We start from the raw sequence: 17779 nt of genomic DNA, 5'->3' as shown, positions 1-17779 counted from the left end.
CTATCAAATATGGATTATGAAGATGATATCGAGGAGAGCAGTCCACAGGTGCAAATTATGGTGAAGCATGCACAAGATATAAACATTCAGTGCTCTTCAATGTGCTGGTAATCCTCCACCCATTCTCATTAGCCTCTCACCTCACACTTAGCCCCTGTGTCATCAGATGGGCTTGTAAGACATAAACTTTCTCCAAGGATATCACCAATATAGATCAGATCATTGTTACTCTTCATCAGAAAATAAGGCTCACAGGTAACAGATCACAGGTCCATAAAGCGGGTCACAGGTCCATAGGAAAACAAAGGTCCGGACAGTGCATTACTGCAATAAATTACTTTATTGAACATAGCATAAAATCATAAAATTACCTTGTAAAGCACTATACAAGTGCATGTGATGAGCAGATCGTATTACACACAGCGGTCTCGACCCCAATGGATGGCGGGTGATGTCACCTGCCCCTCCCCCTTTGCATGCGTTACATCCCACTGGGCGGGACTTCATGAAGTCCATTCGCTTTGTTTTCCTATGGACCTGTGACTTACTAGCCTGTCTGGTGACACAGGGGCTAAGTGTGAGGTGAGAGGCTAATGAGACTGGATGGAGGATTACCAGGACATTGAATAGCACTGAATGTTTATATCTTGTGCATGCTTCACCATAATTTGCACCTGTGGACTGCTCTCCTTGATATCATCTTCATAATCCATATTTGATAGCGCTGCACTTTTTGTTATATATTTGTTATTGGGACTTTTGGTTTATTGATCCTTTAGTGCATAGCAGCTTTCTATTATTATTTTATACAGTTGCACTGAATTTTTTATTTATTATATTTTTCTAAGGTCACTATTTTTCATTTTTTATTCATTAATATACAGTATTTGTGGATTATTTATTACACATATATATTTTTTCTAATCATCAATATTTTTCTTTCACAATACACAATCAATAATAATCAGATCACTTAATTTGACTTATTTTTCCTTATTTTCTTTTTCAGTTTTTATTATTTTTGAATGTTAATTGACAATCAACAAGATTTTTCTGCAAAGTACAAATTGACAGATTTTTGATACATTTGCAACATAATTTTTATTTTTTATTTTATTTTTTGCATATTGTCTAGGTTTTGAGCTGTTTGATTGTGGTCAATTTCCTCCCTGGTTGAGGGACTCTGAGATTATTTGTCTTTTAATATCTGGTTTGAAGGTGTTTTGACTCGCATTTGTGGACCTCTTTGTATTGATTTGATTCAGGTGTGTTTAATTACAACGCAGTGTTGTCAACTGACATTCTGCCTACAAATGCTAGTCTATCACCGATATTCCATTGTGTGGTTATGAGTAAGCGATCATTTGTATCGTGAAATGCGTCAACCTGGCATGTCCCTTGATGTACTGTCTGTATGGATTACGAGGAATAAAAGACATATTTGATTTCATATATTTCAGAGTGTGGTCCAACTTCTTTGGTTTGTGCTAGTTCTGGGTGGCGGATCTGACCAGCACCGGTATACTCAGCCTCACCTGAGCGGCTTCTCTCTTCTACTCATATAGAGTACAAGGACTGGACCTAGGAAGACTTCAGGGACAGGATGACAAGCATCACAGGAAACTCATCATTCGTTGTAAGCACCATCACTGGTACGCTGATGTAGCACCCTCCTAGTCAGGTGCTAGGCAGAAAGAGTAGTTTTGGCTCTGTCTGCTTATCAGAGGAGCAACAGGCAAAACCTAGGTGTACTCTGCTTATCAGGGAGAAGGATTGGTAGTTAGTCCTGCTCAGTGTTCCCAATGTGTATTCATCTGGTCTCAGGGAGTGTCCCCAGCAGATCCAATGGAGAGGCACTTTGAATGCTGGAGGAAACCTGACCATTGGTACACAGGCTTTAGGTACTGTTCCAGTGGGTTGGCACAGACAGTGGTGCATTATGGGAAATGGTGTAAAAAGCAATGGGCACATGAGGCAGAGGTCTTTGGGTGGGAAGCCAGGTCCCAGAAGGAGGGTAGTGGCTGCCTCCTCTTCAGCAACAGTTGGTGGTGGTCACAGGCATTCGGGCTGGTGTACCAGGGGCATGAGTCTGAACCCAGAGGTCCAGGAGAAGCTGACTACAGGAGTTGGGGCACAGCTGAATCTGGAAAAACAGTGTCCGTGAGTACAGAGGAACTTGTCCAGGGGTCTGCCCAGGAAGGGGACCACTCCGGAGTGTAGAGTCAGTGGATGGGTGTCAGCTAGCCCAGTTAGAAGGGGGTACTAGGGGAGTACCCTGAAGAGACATACCTTAGAAACACTAACTTCATCTTCATTCAAGTGGCAGGATGAAGCAGCGGTCCTATCGCATTCTTAAGTTAGAAGTCCTCAGCATTGTGAATAGTTAACAGTTGGACTATCCCATTCATCCCTTCTTCCATCCCAATTACATTAAAATCACAAAAACAACATCCCCTGGACTGATCTTTGACTGAGCCAAGAACTTAAAGTGATAAGTTTCTGCAACCAGTTGCTACGGGTAACTCAGGGGAATCCCCAAAGTGTAATATCCAGCAGTCCTCTAGGGGGCAGTGCTACACTTAAAAAAAAAAAAAGAATTACTAAATTTCAGCTTTAAAAGTGTGCAGCAGTTAAAAAAGGAGTTTCTTTTAATTGTTATACCTGTAGGCCTCTCCCAAGCCTGTCAGAAAAATGAATGCGACCGACCCTCCCTGTCCTAGATGTCTAGCTGCAAGCCTGCTGCTACATTGGACACACAACTGCAGCACCACATGAACGAGCATTCTGCCATGTTAAAACTTGTGCATGTACAGTGTGCTCTCTCTCCCTTGAAACACAAAATCATAAATTATAATATAATAAATATCTATAAATAAGTTAAAGTATATATATATATATATATATATATATATATATATATATATATATATATATATATATATACACAGAGGGACGGCCAGGTCTTCGTAGATTTGCAGTGGTCTGATACTCCTTCCATTTCAATATTATCACTTGCACAGTGCTCCTTGGGATGTTTAAAGCTTGGGAAATCTTTTTGTATCCAAATCCGGCTTTAAACTTCTTCACAACAGTATCTCGGACCTGCCTGGTGTGTTCCTTGTTCTTCATGAGGCTCTCTGCGCTTTAAACGGACCTCTGAGACTATCACAGTGCAGGTGCATTTATACAGAGACTTGATTACACACAGGTGGATTCTATTTATCATCATTAGTCATTTAGGTCAACATTGGATCATTCAGAGATCCTCACTGAACTTCTGGAGAGAGTTTGCTGCACTGAAAGTAAAGGGGCTGAATAATTTTGCACGCCCAATTTTTCAGTTTTTTATTTGTTAACAAAGTTTGAAATATCCAATAAATTTCGTTCCACTTCATGATTGTGTCCCACTTGTTGTTGATTCTTCACAAAAAATTACAGTTTTATATCTTTATGTTTGAAGCCTGAAATGTGGCAAAAGGTCGCAAAGTTCAAGGGGGCCGAATACTCTCGCAAGGCACTGTATATTAGAGATCGACCGATTATGGGCAACACCGATTTATCGGGGGCCGATATGCACTTTCCCCAATATATCGGAATCGGCCTTTTGATTTACTGATATTGCCGATATTTTCGTGACATCATTCCGTATGTTGCGCGCACAAGTTATGCCTTCTAACACTGCCTCCCACGCAAGCGCGCCTATACGTGACGCCATTTCACCGCGCGCTGCACTTAAGACTGCCTCACACTGCCTCATGTTACAGCCAGCTGCAGTCTGGTCCGGTCACGCTGCCAGACATCCATCCACCCACAGGCCCAGCAAGCAAGCAACCAGCCACCCAGATGACACCAAGTCACCGTGACCAGTGTTCCAGCAAGCCAGCTACCCACCACAACAGGCCAGGGTGAGTGAGTGAGTGACGCCAAGCCAGCCACCCACACAACAGGATGACCCCAAGCCAACCCACCATCACAGTGTTCCAGCAAGGCAGCCACCCACCACAATGTTCCTGCAAGCCAGCCACCCACCACAGTGTTCCTGCAAGCCAGCCACCCATAACAGGGTGACACCAAGCAAGCCAGCCACCAGTGTTCCTGCAAGACAGCCACCCATAACAAGGTTGTAAGAATATTTAATAATATCTTGCGCTCGTACTTCATTATGTCAGAATATTTATACTGCTCTGAATATAACAGTGTCTATTTATGTCAATAAGCAAAGATCTGTGAGGAAGGAGAATCTTCACTTATTTCCACAAATCAATATGTAGCGAATTCTTTTTAATTGATTAATTTCTTTTTAAAAGCATATACCAATCTTAGTGAGTACAGTCTACAGTATGGAATATATAAAAATATTTATTCACCAGACATGTATTCACAATATATGATCAAACTTAAATGACACAAAAAGATAACTACATAAAATACTAACTTCAAACAATCAATGCAATGTGATGTTTAGCTCAATAATGAAAGTGAAAGCAAGATTACCATTTCTCCAGGTATAGCATAAACCATAGGTAATTGTTCTATATAAACAGACCACAATTGTCTGCGAATCGCATAGCCGAAAGTCACTTCACTGCAGATGGAGTGAGAATAAGCCATGCAAAACGGAAGACTTAAAATTGCAAATAATGCACTAAATCGGTTATTAATAAAAATGTATAAAAATAAAAATCAGCTTTTTAGAGAAAAGTCTACTATGGTTTATACGGCTGGGATTGTAATCTTATTACCCTTAAATATGCAATATAAAACATATAAGGAAGGAAATAAACAATATTGAATAAAATCAAATAACACAGCAAGATTATATTTACCACACTTAAGATGGCTGCTAGCTTCAAATGGTCGTTACCAGAGTCCTAAGATGGACGCCTTTCTTAAGATGGTGGTCAGTGAGGGAGGAGTTTTGTTTGGCTTCCCTCAAAGTTTCAGATGAATGATGGAGAAAGATGGAGTATGTCTGGATGAGTATATCGAGGGATGTAGTAGTGTGTGTGATATATGTGTATTGTATGTTGGGCAATGTCATGTGTCCTATCTGGGTTCTTCCTTTTATATGGTATGAGCAAAGGGCTATTAAAATTACCATAAGTTAAACCCAGAGGGAGGAACACTATCCCCAGTGGTTGGGATATTCTATACCTTAACTGGTGAGGTCATAGTCACACCTCTTTAATAATTAACCCAATGTTTTCTGTAATAAAGTTAAATGATGATTTCTCTATGTTCAAGAGTAACCATAAAACACAACATAAAACTTTGTCCATACTCTCAGTACATACATAAATGTCCATCTAATCTCCATCATTTACCCTGGCAAGTAATGCCATTTCAATAATTATATTTTTAATACAATATATATTTTTATATTGGAAATATCTGAATTATCCCAAGACTGCATTTATCAGTGTGTCCAAAGGGGGCAGTATTGTACCGTTCATTAAATTTTATATTTAAAATAATTAGAATATATCCTTATCTGATGACCTTTGACCTGTCTGGCTAGTTTAGATCCATTAATTATTTGACCATGCCATAGGTTCTCAGACATAGCGTCTAGGATTGGAAGATCTATTACTTAGTCTATTCTAAAGCAACGCTTATATAAGCACTCCTACCACATGCCTTAAAATGAAGTAATTTAAGTGGAATTACTTTTACCTAAGTGAGATTTGTTATTTAGCAAGAATATAAACCCAACATGTGATATAACATTCCTAAATATATATGTATATGCCTTACATAATATAATGACATAATTATTGCTAATATCTTCTCACACATAATAATGTATCTTTAAAAACTTATAGTTCATATGTCTGATAGAGTATACTGGGCTATTGTTAAATACAGACAAACGTCTGGCTAAAATCAGTGACTAGTATGGTGTCTCGTTAATTGACCCTTATCTGAGGAGATGTCAATGTATCACCTTAAAGACCTCTGTTGAAATTATAAGACCCTATTGTAAGAGAAATTTTGTTTAACAAGTACATATGAACTTTCCGCTGTTCACAATCTATATAAGACTGAATATACATGGCTTTTTAAATCCATTTTTTTTCTATTATTATTTTAATCACCCCAATACACCTGACAAGGTGACACCAAGCCAGCCACCCACCACAGTGTTCTTGCAAGCCAGCCAGCCATAACAGCGTGACACCAAGCAAGCCAACCAGGCACCACAGACTGTTCCTGAAAGCTAGCCACCCATAACAGGGTGAGATCAAGCCAGCCACCCACCACAGTGTTCCTGCAAGCCAGCCACCCATAACAGGGTAACACCAAGCAAGCCAAACAGGCACCACAGACTGTTCCTGAATTCCAGCCCCCCATAACAAGGTGACATCAAGCCAGCCACCCACCAGTGTTCCTGCAAGACAGCCACCCATAACAGGGTGACACCAAGCAAGCCGACCAGGCACCACAGACTGTTCCTGAAAGCCAGCCACCCATAACAGGGTGACACCAAGCCAGCCACTCACCACAGTGTTCCTGCAAGCCAGCCACCCATAACAGGGTGACACCAAGCAAGCCAACCAGGTACCTCAGACTGTTCCTGAAAGCCAGTCACCCATAACAGGTCACATCAAGCCAGCCACCCACCAGTGTTCCTGCAAGACAGCCGCCAATAACAGGGTGACACCAAGCAAGCCGACCAGGCACCACAGACTGTTCCTGAAAGCCAGCCACCCATAACAGGGTGAAACCAAGCCAGCCACCCACCACAGTGTTCCTGCAAGCCAGCCACCCATAACAGGGTGACACCAATCCAGTCAGCCACCACAGTGTTCCTGCAAGCCAGCCACCCATAACACGGTGACACCAAGCCAGCCACCCACCACAGTGTTCCTGCAAGCCAGCCACCCATAAAGGGTGAAACCAAGCCAGCCACTCACCACATTGTTCCTGCAAGCCAGCCACCCATAACAGGGTGACATCAATCCAGCCAGCCACCACAGTGTTCCTGAAAGCCAGCCACCCATAACAGGGTGACACCAAGCCAGCCACCCACTACAGTGTTCCTGCAAGCCCGTCACCCATAACAGGGTGACACCAAGCAAGCCAGCCACCACAGTGTTCCTGCAAGCCAGCCACCCATAACAGGGTGACACCAAGCCAGCCACTCACCACAGTGTTCCTGCAAGCCAGCCACCCATAACAGTGTGACACCAAGCAAGCCAACCAGGCACCACAGACTTTTCCTGAAAGCCAGCCACCCATAACAGGGTGACATCAAGCCAGCCACCCACCCACCAGTGTTCCTGCAAGCCAGCCACCCATTACAGGGTGACACCAAGCAAGCCAACCAGGCACCACACTGTTCCTGAAAGCCAGCCACCCATAACAGGGTGACACCAAGCCATCCAACCAGACACCACAGACTGTTCTTGAAAGCCAGCCACCAATAACAAGGTGACACCAGTCACCAAGCCAGCCAGCCACCCATAACAGGGTGACACCAAGCCAGCCAACCAGCCACCACAGGCGCTTGCCTCGGCAGCACATATACTAAAATTGGAGCCACCACAGACTGTTCCTGAAAACCAGCCACCAATAACAAGGTGACTTCAGTCACCAAACCAGCCAGCCACCCATAACAGGGTGACACCAAGCCAGCCAGCCAGCCAGTGCCCCCACAGTGTTCCTGCAAGCCAGCCACCCAGAACCGGGTGACACCAAGCCAGCCACACTGCCAGGCGTCACCCACCAACCCACAACAGGGTGCCAGTGCCATCATCAGCAGCAACTTCAGCTTCAGCAAGCCATTTCTTTAATCTTTTATGTGTCTTTCAAGTTGAAATGGAGATGGATGAGGAGAGAAAGAGTAAAAGTGTGGTCTGGGACTATTTCTCATCTCAACCATCTCCAGGAAAAGCAGCAGTGTGCAACACAGGTACAAACAACATAAGCATGGGATCAGTAACTGCAAAAAAAAATACGTCAAATCTTTGGGCCCATCTAAGAGTTCATCATATTGAATTGTATCATGCAGCACGGAAAAAAACAAAATTAATATCAATGTGATTTTGATTCAATACCTCCTCCACTATCCCAGGCAACAATACCAGATATGTTTGTAAAAAAAAAAACAACAGATGTCACTGTCTAGATTCAGATGGAAGATCGCAACTGCTGGACAGACTAATCATAGAGATGATTGTCACTGATAACCAGCCATTTACAATGGTGTCTGACTCAGGATTTAAGCGGTTGATGTCCATGCTTGAGCCAAGCTACACACTGAAGAGTGAGAAGTATTATCAAACCGAAATGCTGGCAAAGCTACACTAAAAGGTAGTTGACAAAGTAAATGCTATGCTGCAACCAGAGAATGCTGGCAACTCACTCTCATTCAGGACAGACTGCTGGTCACAAACAGAGTCCGAGTCACTACTCATTCTTACATGCCACTTCATTGACAGCGGATGGACAAAAAGGCAATTAGAAAAGTGATGCAAGGATCCCACACAGTACAGTAGAGAAATGTTTCTAGGCATGCTTGAAGAATGGGGAATCAACACAGACCAAATGATTCTTCTTGCGTAACTTTGAGACAGTGGAGCAAACATGCCTAAAGGAATGAGGCTTGCTGATACGTCAGACCTCTGTGTCATCATGGCACACAACACCCTCCAACTTTCAAATAATGGTCTGCCAAGCCAAAGAGCTTTGATTGATATATGTTTTGAGAAGCATGAAGAGATTAAAAATGCTATGCTTGCAAGTCTTTTGAATCCTCGATACAAGAACCATGCTTTCTCTTCTGATGATGTTCTGGCTAAGGCGAAACAATGGCTGACAGAAGACATGGAGGTGCAGGAGGTTCCTGTCGAAAAGACAAGTCCAGAACACTACTTTTATGAAGAGCAGCATGCTGAAAAAAGAGACTAATGTCCAAAAATAAGTCAACGAACAGAAAAGAATCTGCTTCATCGCCCTCAAATTGATCAGGACATTTTCAGTGTTTTATTGGGGCCTCATGCAGAGGATTCAGTTTCTTATTAATCTGCAACGATGAGCCTGGATGATGAACTTCATCTCTATTTGAAAGAAGCCGTAATTGACAGAAGAAGTCATCCTCTTCAGTGGTGGAGAGAAAATGAGGCACGCTACAAAAGACTTGCTTCCCATGCTAGAAGATACCTCTCTCTCTCTGCTCCTCTGTCCTCCACTCCTCCTGAGCATGTTTACGAAGTTGCAGCATTGTTTGAACAAAACAGAAGACCTTTAACATGTGACCATGGACATGCTGAAATGTTCTGCTTTCTGCATTATAATATTGTTCTACTTAACTGGGAGTATTGAAAAGAGTAGTGTCCACTCCAATCCAATCCACTGTCTAGCTGTTGCCTACCTTTTTTTCTAGCAGTTTTGCACTGACTGCAGTAGTTGCAGTGAGTGCCCTGCTGTTAAGAGTCCAAATCCAATGTCTAGCTGTCGCCTAGCTTTTTTTCTAGCAGTTTTGCACTGACTGCTGTAGTTGCAGTGAGTGCCCTACTGCAGAGGTAGTCCTCCACTGACTCCAGTCCACTCCACTAGGACATGTGTAGCTGTTGCCTTGCTCTTTTTCTAGCAGTTTTTCACTAACTGCACTGCATTAGTTGCAGTCAGTGCCTGACTGCAGAGGTAGTCCTCCACTGACTCCAGTCCAATCCACTGTGACATGTGTAGCTGTTGCCTTGCTCTTTTTCTAGCAGTTTTGCACTGACTGCACTGCATTAGTTGCAGTCAGTGCCTTACTGCAGAGGTAGTCCTCTTCCACTGACTCCAGTCCATCCAATCCACTGCGTATGCGTATTTTGTGTAGCTGTTGTTGTTGTCTAGCTTTTTTTCTAGCTGTTTTGCACTGACTGCACTGCAGTAACATATTGCAGTGTGCGAGTCCACTACTGCAGCACTTTATTATGCATTAATGCACAATCAGATGATGTGAAATGCAAAGCAAATGTCCCTGCAATTGAAGTTTTCATATCAGTTTTTACGCAGTTAAGGTGTGAAGAACGAGCACTTAATGTTAAAAAAAGTTAATAAATAAAGATTAACATGTTTAAGAGATTTGTGTCGAATTATGTGTTTTTTTGGGTAGTTTTTATTTGTGTGAAAATATGGGCCGATACCGATATGTGATCGGCAAAATATTGGTATCGGCAATATCGGTATCGGCAACGAAAAAACGATGTCGATCACTAATATATATACATATATACCTATATATATATATATATAGAGATATATCTATGACAGCTCCACTCACTCTCATTGCGGCCGTCCCAGATTGCCCACCAATCACCAAGCATTTGTGAGGTCAGGCACTGATGTTGGACGAGAAGGCCTGGCTAGCAGTCTCCACTCTAATCCATCCCAATGTTGTTCTATTGGGTTGAGGTCAGGACTCTGTGCAGGCCAGTCAAGTTCATCCACCCCAAACTCGCTCATCCATGTCTTTATGGGCCTTGCTTTGTGCACTGGTCCAAATAATATGGTGGAGGGGGATTATAGTGTGGGGTTGTTTTTCAGGGGTTGGGCTTGGCTCCTTAGTTCCAGCATACCAAGACATATTGGACAATTTCATGCTTCCAACTTTGTGGAAACAGTTTGGGGATGGCCCCTTCCTGTTTTAACATGACTGTGCACAAACAAGATCCATAAAGACATGGATGAGCGAGTTTGGAGTGGAGGAACTTGACTGGCCTGCACAGAGTCCTGACCTCAACCTGATAGAACACCTTTGGGATGAACAAGAGCGGAGACTACGAGCCAGGCCTTCTCTTCCAACATCAGTGCCTAACCTCACAAATGTGCTTCTGGGTGACCATTCTTACATTCCCATAGACAAACTCCTAAACATTGTGGACAGCGTTCCCAGAAGAGTTGAAGCTGTTATAGCTGCAAAGGGTGGGCCAACTCAATATTAAACCCTATGGACTAAGGCTGGCCATTCACTATACGAAAAATTGTTCAAATTAATTTTTGAATAATGAACAATCAACCGTGGAAGCAAATTAATTTGTCATCATGTAACAACCAATTTTGAATCGATAAATGGTTCAAATAACATAAATGAATTTGTTCATTTTGTCACATATACTTAGTGCAAACAATTTGGACGAGAAACACATTAACCTTTCAATTTATCCTTCAATCGGCAGAAATTTCCCATCACTTGTCCTTTTTAGTTTTTTTCAGCTCAAAAATGTCACAAGCGATTACGGATTTATGCCCATTAGCTGGCTGAAAAACAAACTGTCCAAATGACAGATTTTCAAACTGTTTTTCGTCTAGTGTATGGGCACCATAAGTCTGGGATGCCATTAAAGTTCATGAGCGTGTAAAGGCAGGCGTCCCAATACTTTTGACAATATAGTGTATATCCTGCCTATGTTTCTATGTTATGTATGATGTTCCTATGCAGTGATAAAACTTCTTATAGACGAAAATTAAAATGGCTGCCAACAAGGGGAAAAAAAATACATCTGCAATTTTGCCTAAAGTGGTTGTAAACCCACCTTTATAACTTGTACCTATAGGTGAGCCTATAATAATGCTTACCTATAGGTACTGTAAATATCTCCTAAACTTGCACCCCTTAGAAGATATTCACATCGCATGCAGCCGATGATGCTCATCATGATGCTGAAAGAATGGCCTCCCATGTCGTTTCTTCAGAGCCCTGTGCCTTAACCGGTGGCACCCGCGCGCATGCGTGAGAGTGGCATCACGCAGCTCCGGCCAGTAATACAGCTGGAGTCCGAAGACGGGCAAACATGGATGCGGCCGCCAGCAGGGACAACGCGGGCTTCATTTGCAGGTAAGTGTCACATAATGTGCTAGTATGCGATGTTTACTAGCACATTATACATTTACTTTGCAGCGAAGAAAAAAAAAAAATCCTCTTTAAGGAGGGGGGAACAATATTTTTCAAAGAAGCAAAATAGGTTGAAAGTCTGCTTTAAGTGCTCTGCGGGTGGTGGGATTAATTGTTAAGGGTTATGTTAGGGGATGTTTTAGGAAGAGGAGGGTTAAACGCACACTGTTTATTTTACATTATCCCTTCTATTTCTGCATATGGATGATGGCACTGTAATTATTTTACATAAAAAAAAAAAAAAAAATTGTTAGTACCCTTTTTTCTAATTGATATACAGCTGTCACATGACCCAGCTCTTTCCCAGCCTCTCTGCAGGGAAACAGTTGCAGGAGTCCTCTGCTGCTGGTCACATGTTCAAAATGAAAAACCAGCCTTTGGAATACAGTGTAAAATTACCTAATTATCAATAAACTGTTTTGAATTGTCATATAAATATATATTTCAAAATAAATGTATTATTTATTATAACATTTTATATCAAATTGTATTACTTTTTGGCAATAACATTCAGATTTCTGCCAGTCACAGGCTGTGTCTTGCCCCTCCTGTCTGTCTTATAATAACAGGGAGGTGAAGGCTCCACCAATCAAGATGTAATATCTCACCCCTGTTGTGTTTAGCTGGTTAGTGTACATGGAGGAGGAGGGAGTGGGCAGTCATTAAACACTGTGTATACGCCCACGTGTGAATCTATAGTCACATGGGCTGCTCAGATGTGATAGCGTGGAAATGCTCAGGATAGAAATACACTGAAAACTGAGGATGTGCAGAGCTGCTGCAAACTGCTCTACAAAATCCCCAAACTGCTGTGGGGACATGGATAGAAGGGGGGAGAAAGAAGAGAACAGCAGGATCAACCAGTTTTTAGCAGAATACAGAAAATGAAACCCATAGTGACTGACAGAGTATGAACAGCATGTAATACACAATTTATTGATAGTTTTTAATTATGTGGGTTTACCAGTGGTGGCCTGTCCATACAGGGCGCAGGGGCGCCGCCCCCCCGATCCCTGCGCCCGACCCCTAATCTACATGCTGGACGCATTGATTCCAATGGGTCTTTTTTTTAGAAGCACATGATTATAGCTTGGATTAAAAAAGGGTGGGCTTGGGGCGCAGAGCCCACCCAGTTTTGTGACATTAGCAAATTAATATTTGCCAATGTCTTCCTGTTTCTCCTCACGGCCAATCAGGAAGTGGGTCCTGAGTCCCGATTGGCCAGAAGTCCTAAGACTCGATTGGCTGCGAGTCCTAATCCCTGATTGGCCCAGGAGGAGAATCGACTGCCAGGACTCGCAGGGGTGAAGTCGCCACCTGCATGGGGTAAGTGCAGGAGCTGGCGGGGGGCCTGACAGGCGATCGAGTGATAGGGGGGTTATGTGATTGGCTGTCTGGGGGGCTGTGGGCTGCCCCCCCCCTATTAAATTAAGCACCAGCCGCCAGTGGGGTTTAATGACACTTTAAGTCTTAGTTTTTTTTTATGTTTTGCTATAATCATAACCAGACTCCAGGTAAATGCATTTAAATTAATATTTTTAGCAGCAATTACTAAGAAGAGGCCTGAAAATTTTTTTTTTATTTTTTAATAATCAAATACAAAAAATATATCTACATTTTTGTTCTTTCACATTACCAGCAAGCATCGTACACACCAAAATAGTTTCTGGTTAAAGCTGCCATCATGAATCCTTCACAGTTTAAAACTGTAACCTTTTCTTATAGGAAAAATAAAACCACAAACATGATTTGCATTGCTATCAAAAACAAACATAATCTGAAATGTAAAACTAAAAAGACCGCATCATACAACAATAAATACATTAGACATGATCGGACAGACATATTTTCCTAATTTGGTAAGACTTATCACATAATTAAAGTCATCAAGGCGACAAAACTTATTTGCATCTTGCTACTGGACACACAAAAAAACATGAGCGCAAATCTAGGAATGTGTATTTTGCAGCAGAACCATGGAATAGGTCGATGGGCTATTAAAAATGTTAACGATAGAACTGTTCTAGCAGCCGAGAGAAAACAATTCCTGTTCTTCAGACATATAAATATACATAAATTATTATTACAAATTTTTTAAGTTTCATACCAAAAAATTGAATACAAAAATATAAATACAGAAAAATACAAAAGCATTTTTGTTATCCAAGTAAGATCAGTGCTTTAGCTAAGCAAAACCATGACTGGCTAGATTAATAGATAGACATCCAAAATGTACCACAATGTTGTAAAAAATTGTATAGTACCAAAGACAGAGGTATTATGGTCATGGGTAGGAAGCTGAAGTTAATTATTAAGAGAGCTCAAGGTCTGTTTTCTTTTACATAGTCCATTATTTTTAGGGGGTGCAGGGAAATATTTGTAGGGGAATGAGTAATAGATATCAAATATGTACCACAGTGTTCAAAATAAAATTGCATAGTACCAAATATTACAGTCATGGGTAGGAAGCAGACATTATAAAGAGAGCTCCATGTCTGAATTTTTTGTTCTGTATACTGTTTAGTCCAGTGGTCTCCAAACTGCAGCCTGCAGGCCAGACGCAGTCCTTTGTTAGCCTTTATCCGGACCTTGGGGCACTATTGTTCCCACTGACACCAACAGTGGGGCACTATTCCACCGACATGATATTGACGATGGGACACTATTCCTCCAACGTGATATCAATGTTGGGGCACTATTCCTCCGACATGATATCGACGATGGGGCACTATTCCTCCGACATGAAATTGACGATGGGGCACTATTACTACAAACATGATATCAATGGTGGGGCACTATTCCTTCAACGTGATATCAATGGTGGGGCACTATTCCTCCAACGTGATATCAATGGTGGGGCACTATTCCTCCAACGTGATATCAATGGTGGGGCACTATTCCTCCAACATGATATCAATGATGGGGCACTATTCCTCCAACATGAAATCGATGATGGGGCACTATTCCTCCAACATGATATCAATGATGGGGCACTATTCCTCCAACATGAAATCGATGATGGGGCACTATTCCTCCAACATGATATCAATGATGGGGCACTATTCCTCCAGCGTGATATCAATCGAGGAGCACTATTCCTCCAACATGATATCAATGGTGGGGCACTATTCCTCCAACGTGATATCAATGGTGGGGCACTATTCCTCCAGCGTGATATCAATCGTGGAGCACTATTCCTCCAACGTGATATCAATGGTGGGGCACTATTCCTCCAACGTGATATCAATGGTGGGGCACTATTCCTCCAACGTGATATCAATGGTGGGGCACTATTCCTCCAACATGATATCAATCGTGGAGCACTATTCCTCCAACATGATATCAATGATGGGGCACTATTCCTCCAACATGATATCAATCGTGGAGCACTATTCCTCCAACATGATATCAATGATGGGGCACTATTCCTCCAACATGATATCGATGATGGGGCACTATTCCTCCAACGTGATATCAATGGTGGGGCACTATTCCTCCAACGTGATATCGATGATGGGGCACTATTCCTCCAACGTGATATCGATGATGGGGCACTATTCCTCCAACGTAATATCGATGATGGGGCACTATTCCTCCAACGTGATATCGATGATGGGGCACTATTCCTCCAACGTGATATCTACGATGGGGCACTATTCCTCCAACATGATATCGATGATGGGGCACTATTCCTCCAACATGATATCGATGATGGGGCACTATTCGTTCTACTGACCAAAGGTGCTATGTAATTCCTTTACTCCCACTGACCATCAAGCCTAAGGCATTGTTTATTTCCACTGAATTCAAGGTATTTTCTACCCCCACTGGCCACAATCCTGCCCCCCCCTAAAGTCTGAAATATAGTAAGCTGGCCCTTTGTTTAGAAGGTTTGGAAACCTCTGGTATAGTCAATTATTTTTATGGGGGGATGAGGGGAAATAGGCTAGATCATCCTTTCTCAACCTGTTCAATTATGAACAACCATTGAAATAATTTTCACATCTCAGGAAACTCCATCTAAAATTAATAAATTAGGAAGAATATCCCATATATTGGTGGTCACAGGGAAGAACGCTCACCTTACAGTGATGAACAAGTGCCACCCTTCAGACAGCTACAGAAAAAAAATTGGTAGTCTGCTGCTGGTTCGGCCAAGTGGCATTGGGCCTGGAACTATGATGACACCATCAGGGGGTAGGTCAAGCCACAGCTTAGGGAACCTCTAGCAACATCTGGAGGAACCCTGGTTGAGAGTGGCTGGGCTAGAGTAATGGATATCCAAAATGTATCACAGTGTTGCAAAATCTGCATAGTATCAAAGAAATTGATATTATGACCATGTGCAGGAAGCAAAGGTTACAAAGAGAGCTCCATGTATGATTTTTTTTTGTTTGTTTAATACACAGTATATAGTCCATTATTTTGAAGGAACTCTAGTTGAGAATGGCTGGGCTACAGTATTAAAATATCCAAAATGTACCATGGAGTTGTTAGGAACTGTATAGAACTAAAGACCTAGATAATATGTGGCCCAAACAAAACTGACAGGTGCCGCTCAAGGCTCCATCGGGTCCTTTTATGTAGCCAGGCCCGGGACAAGGGGTGGGCAGGAGGGGTCTGGCTGCCCTGGGCGCAATGGTTTATTGCAGGGATAGGGGTGCCCTGACCCTAACCCTAAGGGGGGGTGCAGTTTAGCATCTTTGCCCTGGGCGCTGGATGACCTTGTCCCAGCACTGTATGTAGCAATCGTATGGGTGCAGACAAGGACACAGCTCGTCCCAGCTCTAGACATCTAATGATGAGGGAAAAGTCCTTGAAGTTGCGCATCTCTGCTAAACCCTGTAAGAATTTTTATGACCGTCTCAACATGGGCTCCAGTCAGGCCACACCTCCAACACGTTTTACTCCATTTACAGAGCTTAGTCATGGGGAACTAGGGTTGCCAATGATTAAGCTCCATCGTTAGAGCAAAATGTTGGGGGCATGGCCTGGTTGGAGCCTGGGCTAATCATACACTCTCTTACGGGGTTTTGCAGAGATGTGCGACTTCCAGGACTTTTCCCTTTTCCACCTAGATATTATGATTATGGGTAGGAAGCAGAGGTTATAAAGAGAGCTTCATGTCTGAATTTCTTGTTCTTAATAAAGTCCATTACCATTCGGAATAACAGATTTTACGACTGATTTAAGATTTGGCCAGTGCTTCTGGTCCCTAGGCCAACTCATCTCCTATTTCATTGAGATGGATTTCACAGGCAGGGCCACCTATAGATGATAATGCTATAACCACCAAATGACTGAAGTGCCCTATGACTGCCATTCATGTGCACGCCTAGACTTGTATCCAATGCACAGAGCCCATGAAGACTGGATTGTTGGACTGGAGATGTCTTGTATAGCAAGTCAGAGGTTTTGTGCTACAAGGGGGCTCTATCTAGAAAAAGGTGAGTGCAGATGCTTCTAGGAAATCCGGCTACAACATTTATTCACAGCTAATTTCTGAAATTGTGCAATTAAAATATTATCTAAGGCTCTGCTGGTCCCTAGAAGAGACAAGAACCGCGAAGACTACGCTGCATGCTGAGGTCCATGGTCAGAGATCGGCACATTCGTTTGCTGGTTATTTTCATTTCTTTGGCTGACTCTAATGCCCGGCTTAAATCATCCAAATGCAAGATGTCTGAACTGGGGGAAGGGGCCCTTGAAAATGAAGATCTTACATCAGCGACATTATACCCAGCAGGAACATAGATGCCAGGTGGAGAGCTGTATCTGGAAAAAAAAAGGAAAGGGGGTCAGTATACATATCAAGGTGAAACAAAGGCTGAAGCAACTGTGACATCAAGTCAGAATAATTAATGAGAGGCTTGTACCTTGGCCATTCATGACCAA

At 42.5% G+C, this 17779-nt stretch overlaps 1 protein-coding gene across 3 annotated transcripts in view; it reads right to left on the bottom strand.

Moving 5' to 3' along the window:
* Positions 1 to 17413: 17413 nt before the first annotated feature.
* The window catches only part of AKNA (AT-hook transcription factor), a 116227-nt gene continuing 115861 nt past the window's right edge, over positions 17414 to 17779 (bottom strand). For all 3 annotated transcript variants that reach the window (XM_082264499.1, XM_082264498.1, XM_082264500.1), the window contains exon 22: positions 17414 to 17659. In XM_082264499.1, coding sequence (XP_082120625.1) covers positions 17431 to 17659 — 229 coding nt within the window. In that variant the 3' untranslated portion in view covers positions 17414 to 17430. The remainder of the gene's footprint in view (positions 17660 to 17779) is intronic.

Source organism: Pelophylax lessonae (genome assembly GCF_965119305.1).
Source record: "Pelophylax lessonae genome assembly, chromosome: 7".
Taxonomy (NCBI): Eukaryota; Metazoa; Chordata; class Amphibia; order Anura; family Ranidae; genus Pelophylax; species Pelophylax lessonae.
The sequence above is the reverse complement of the archived record's forward strand: the minus strand, read 5'-3'. Positions and strand labels throughout refer to the sequence as shown.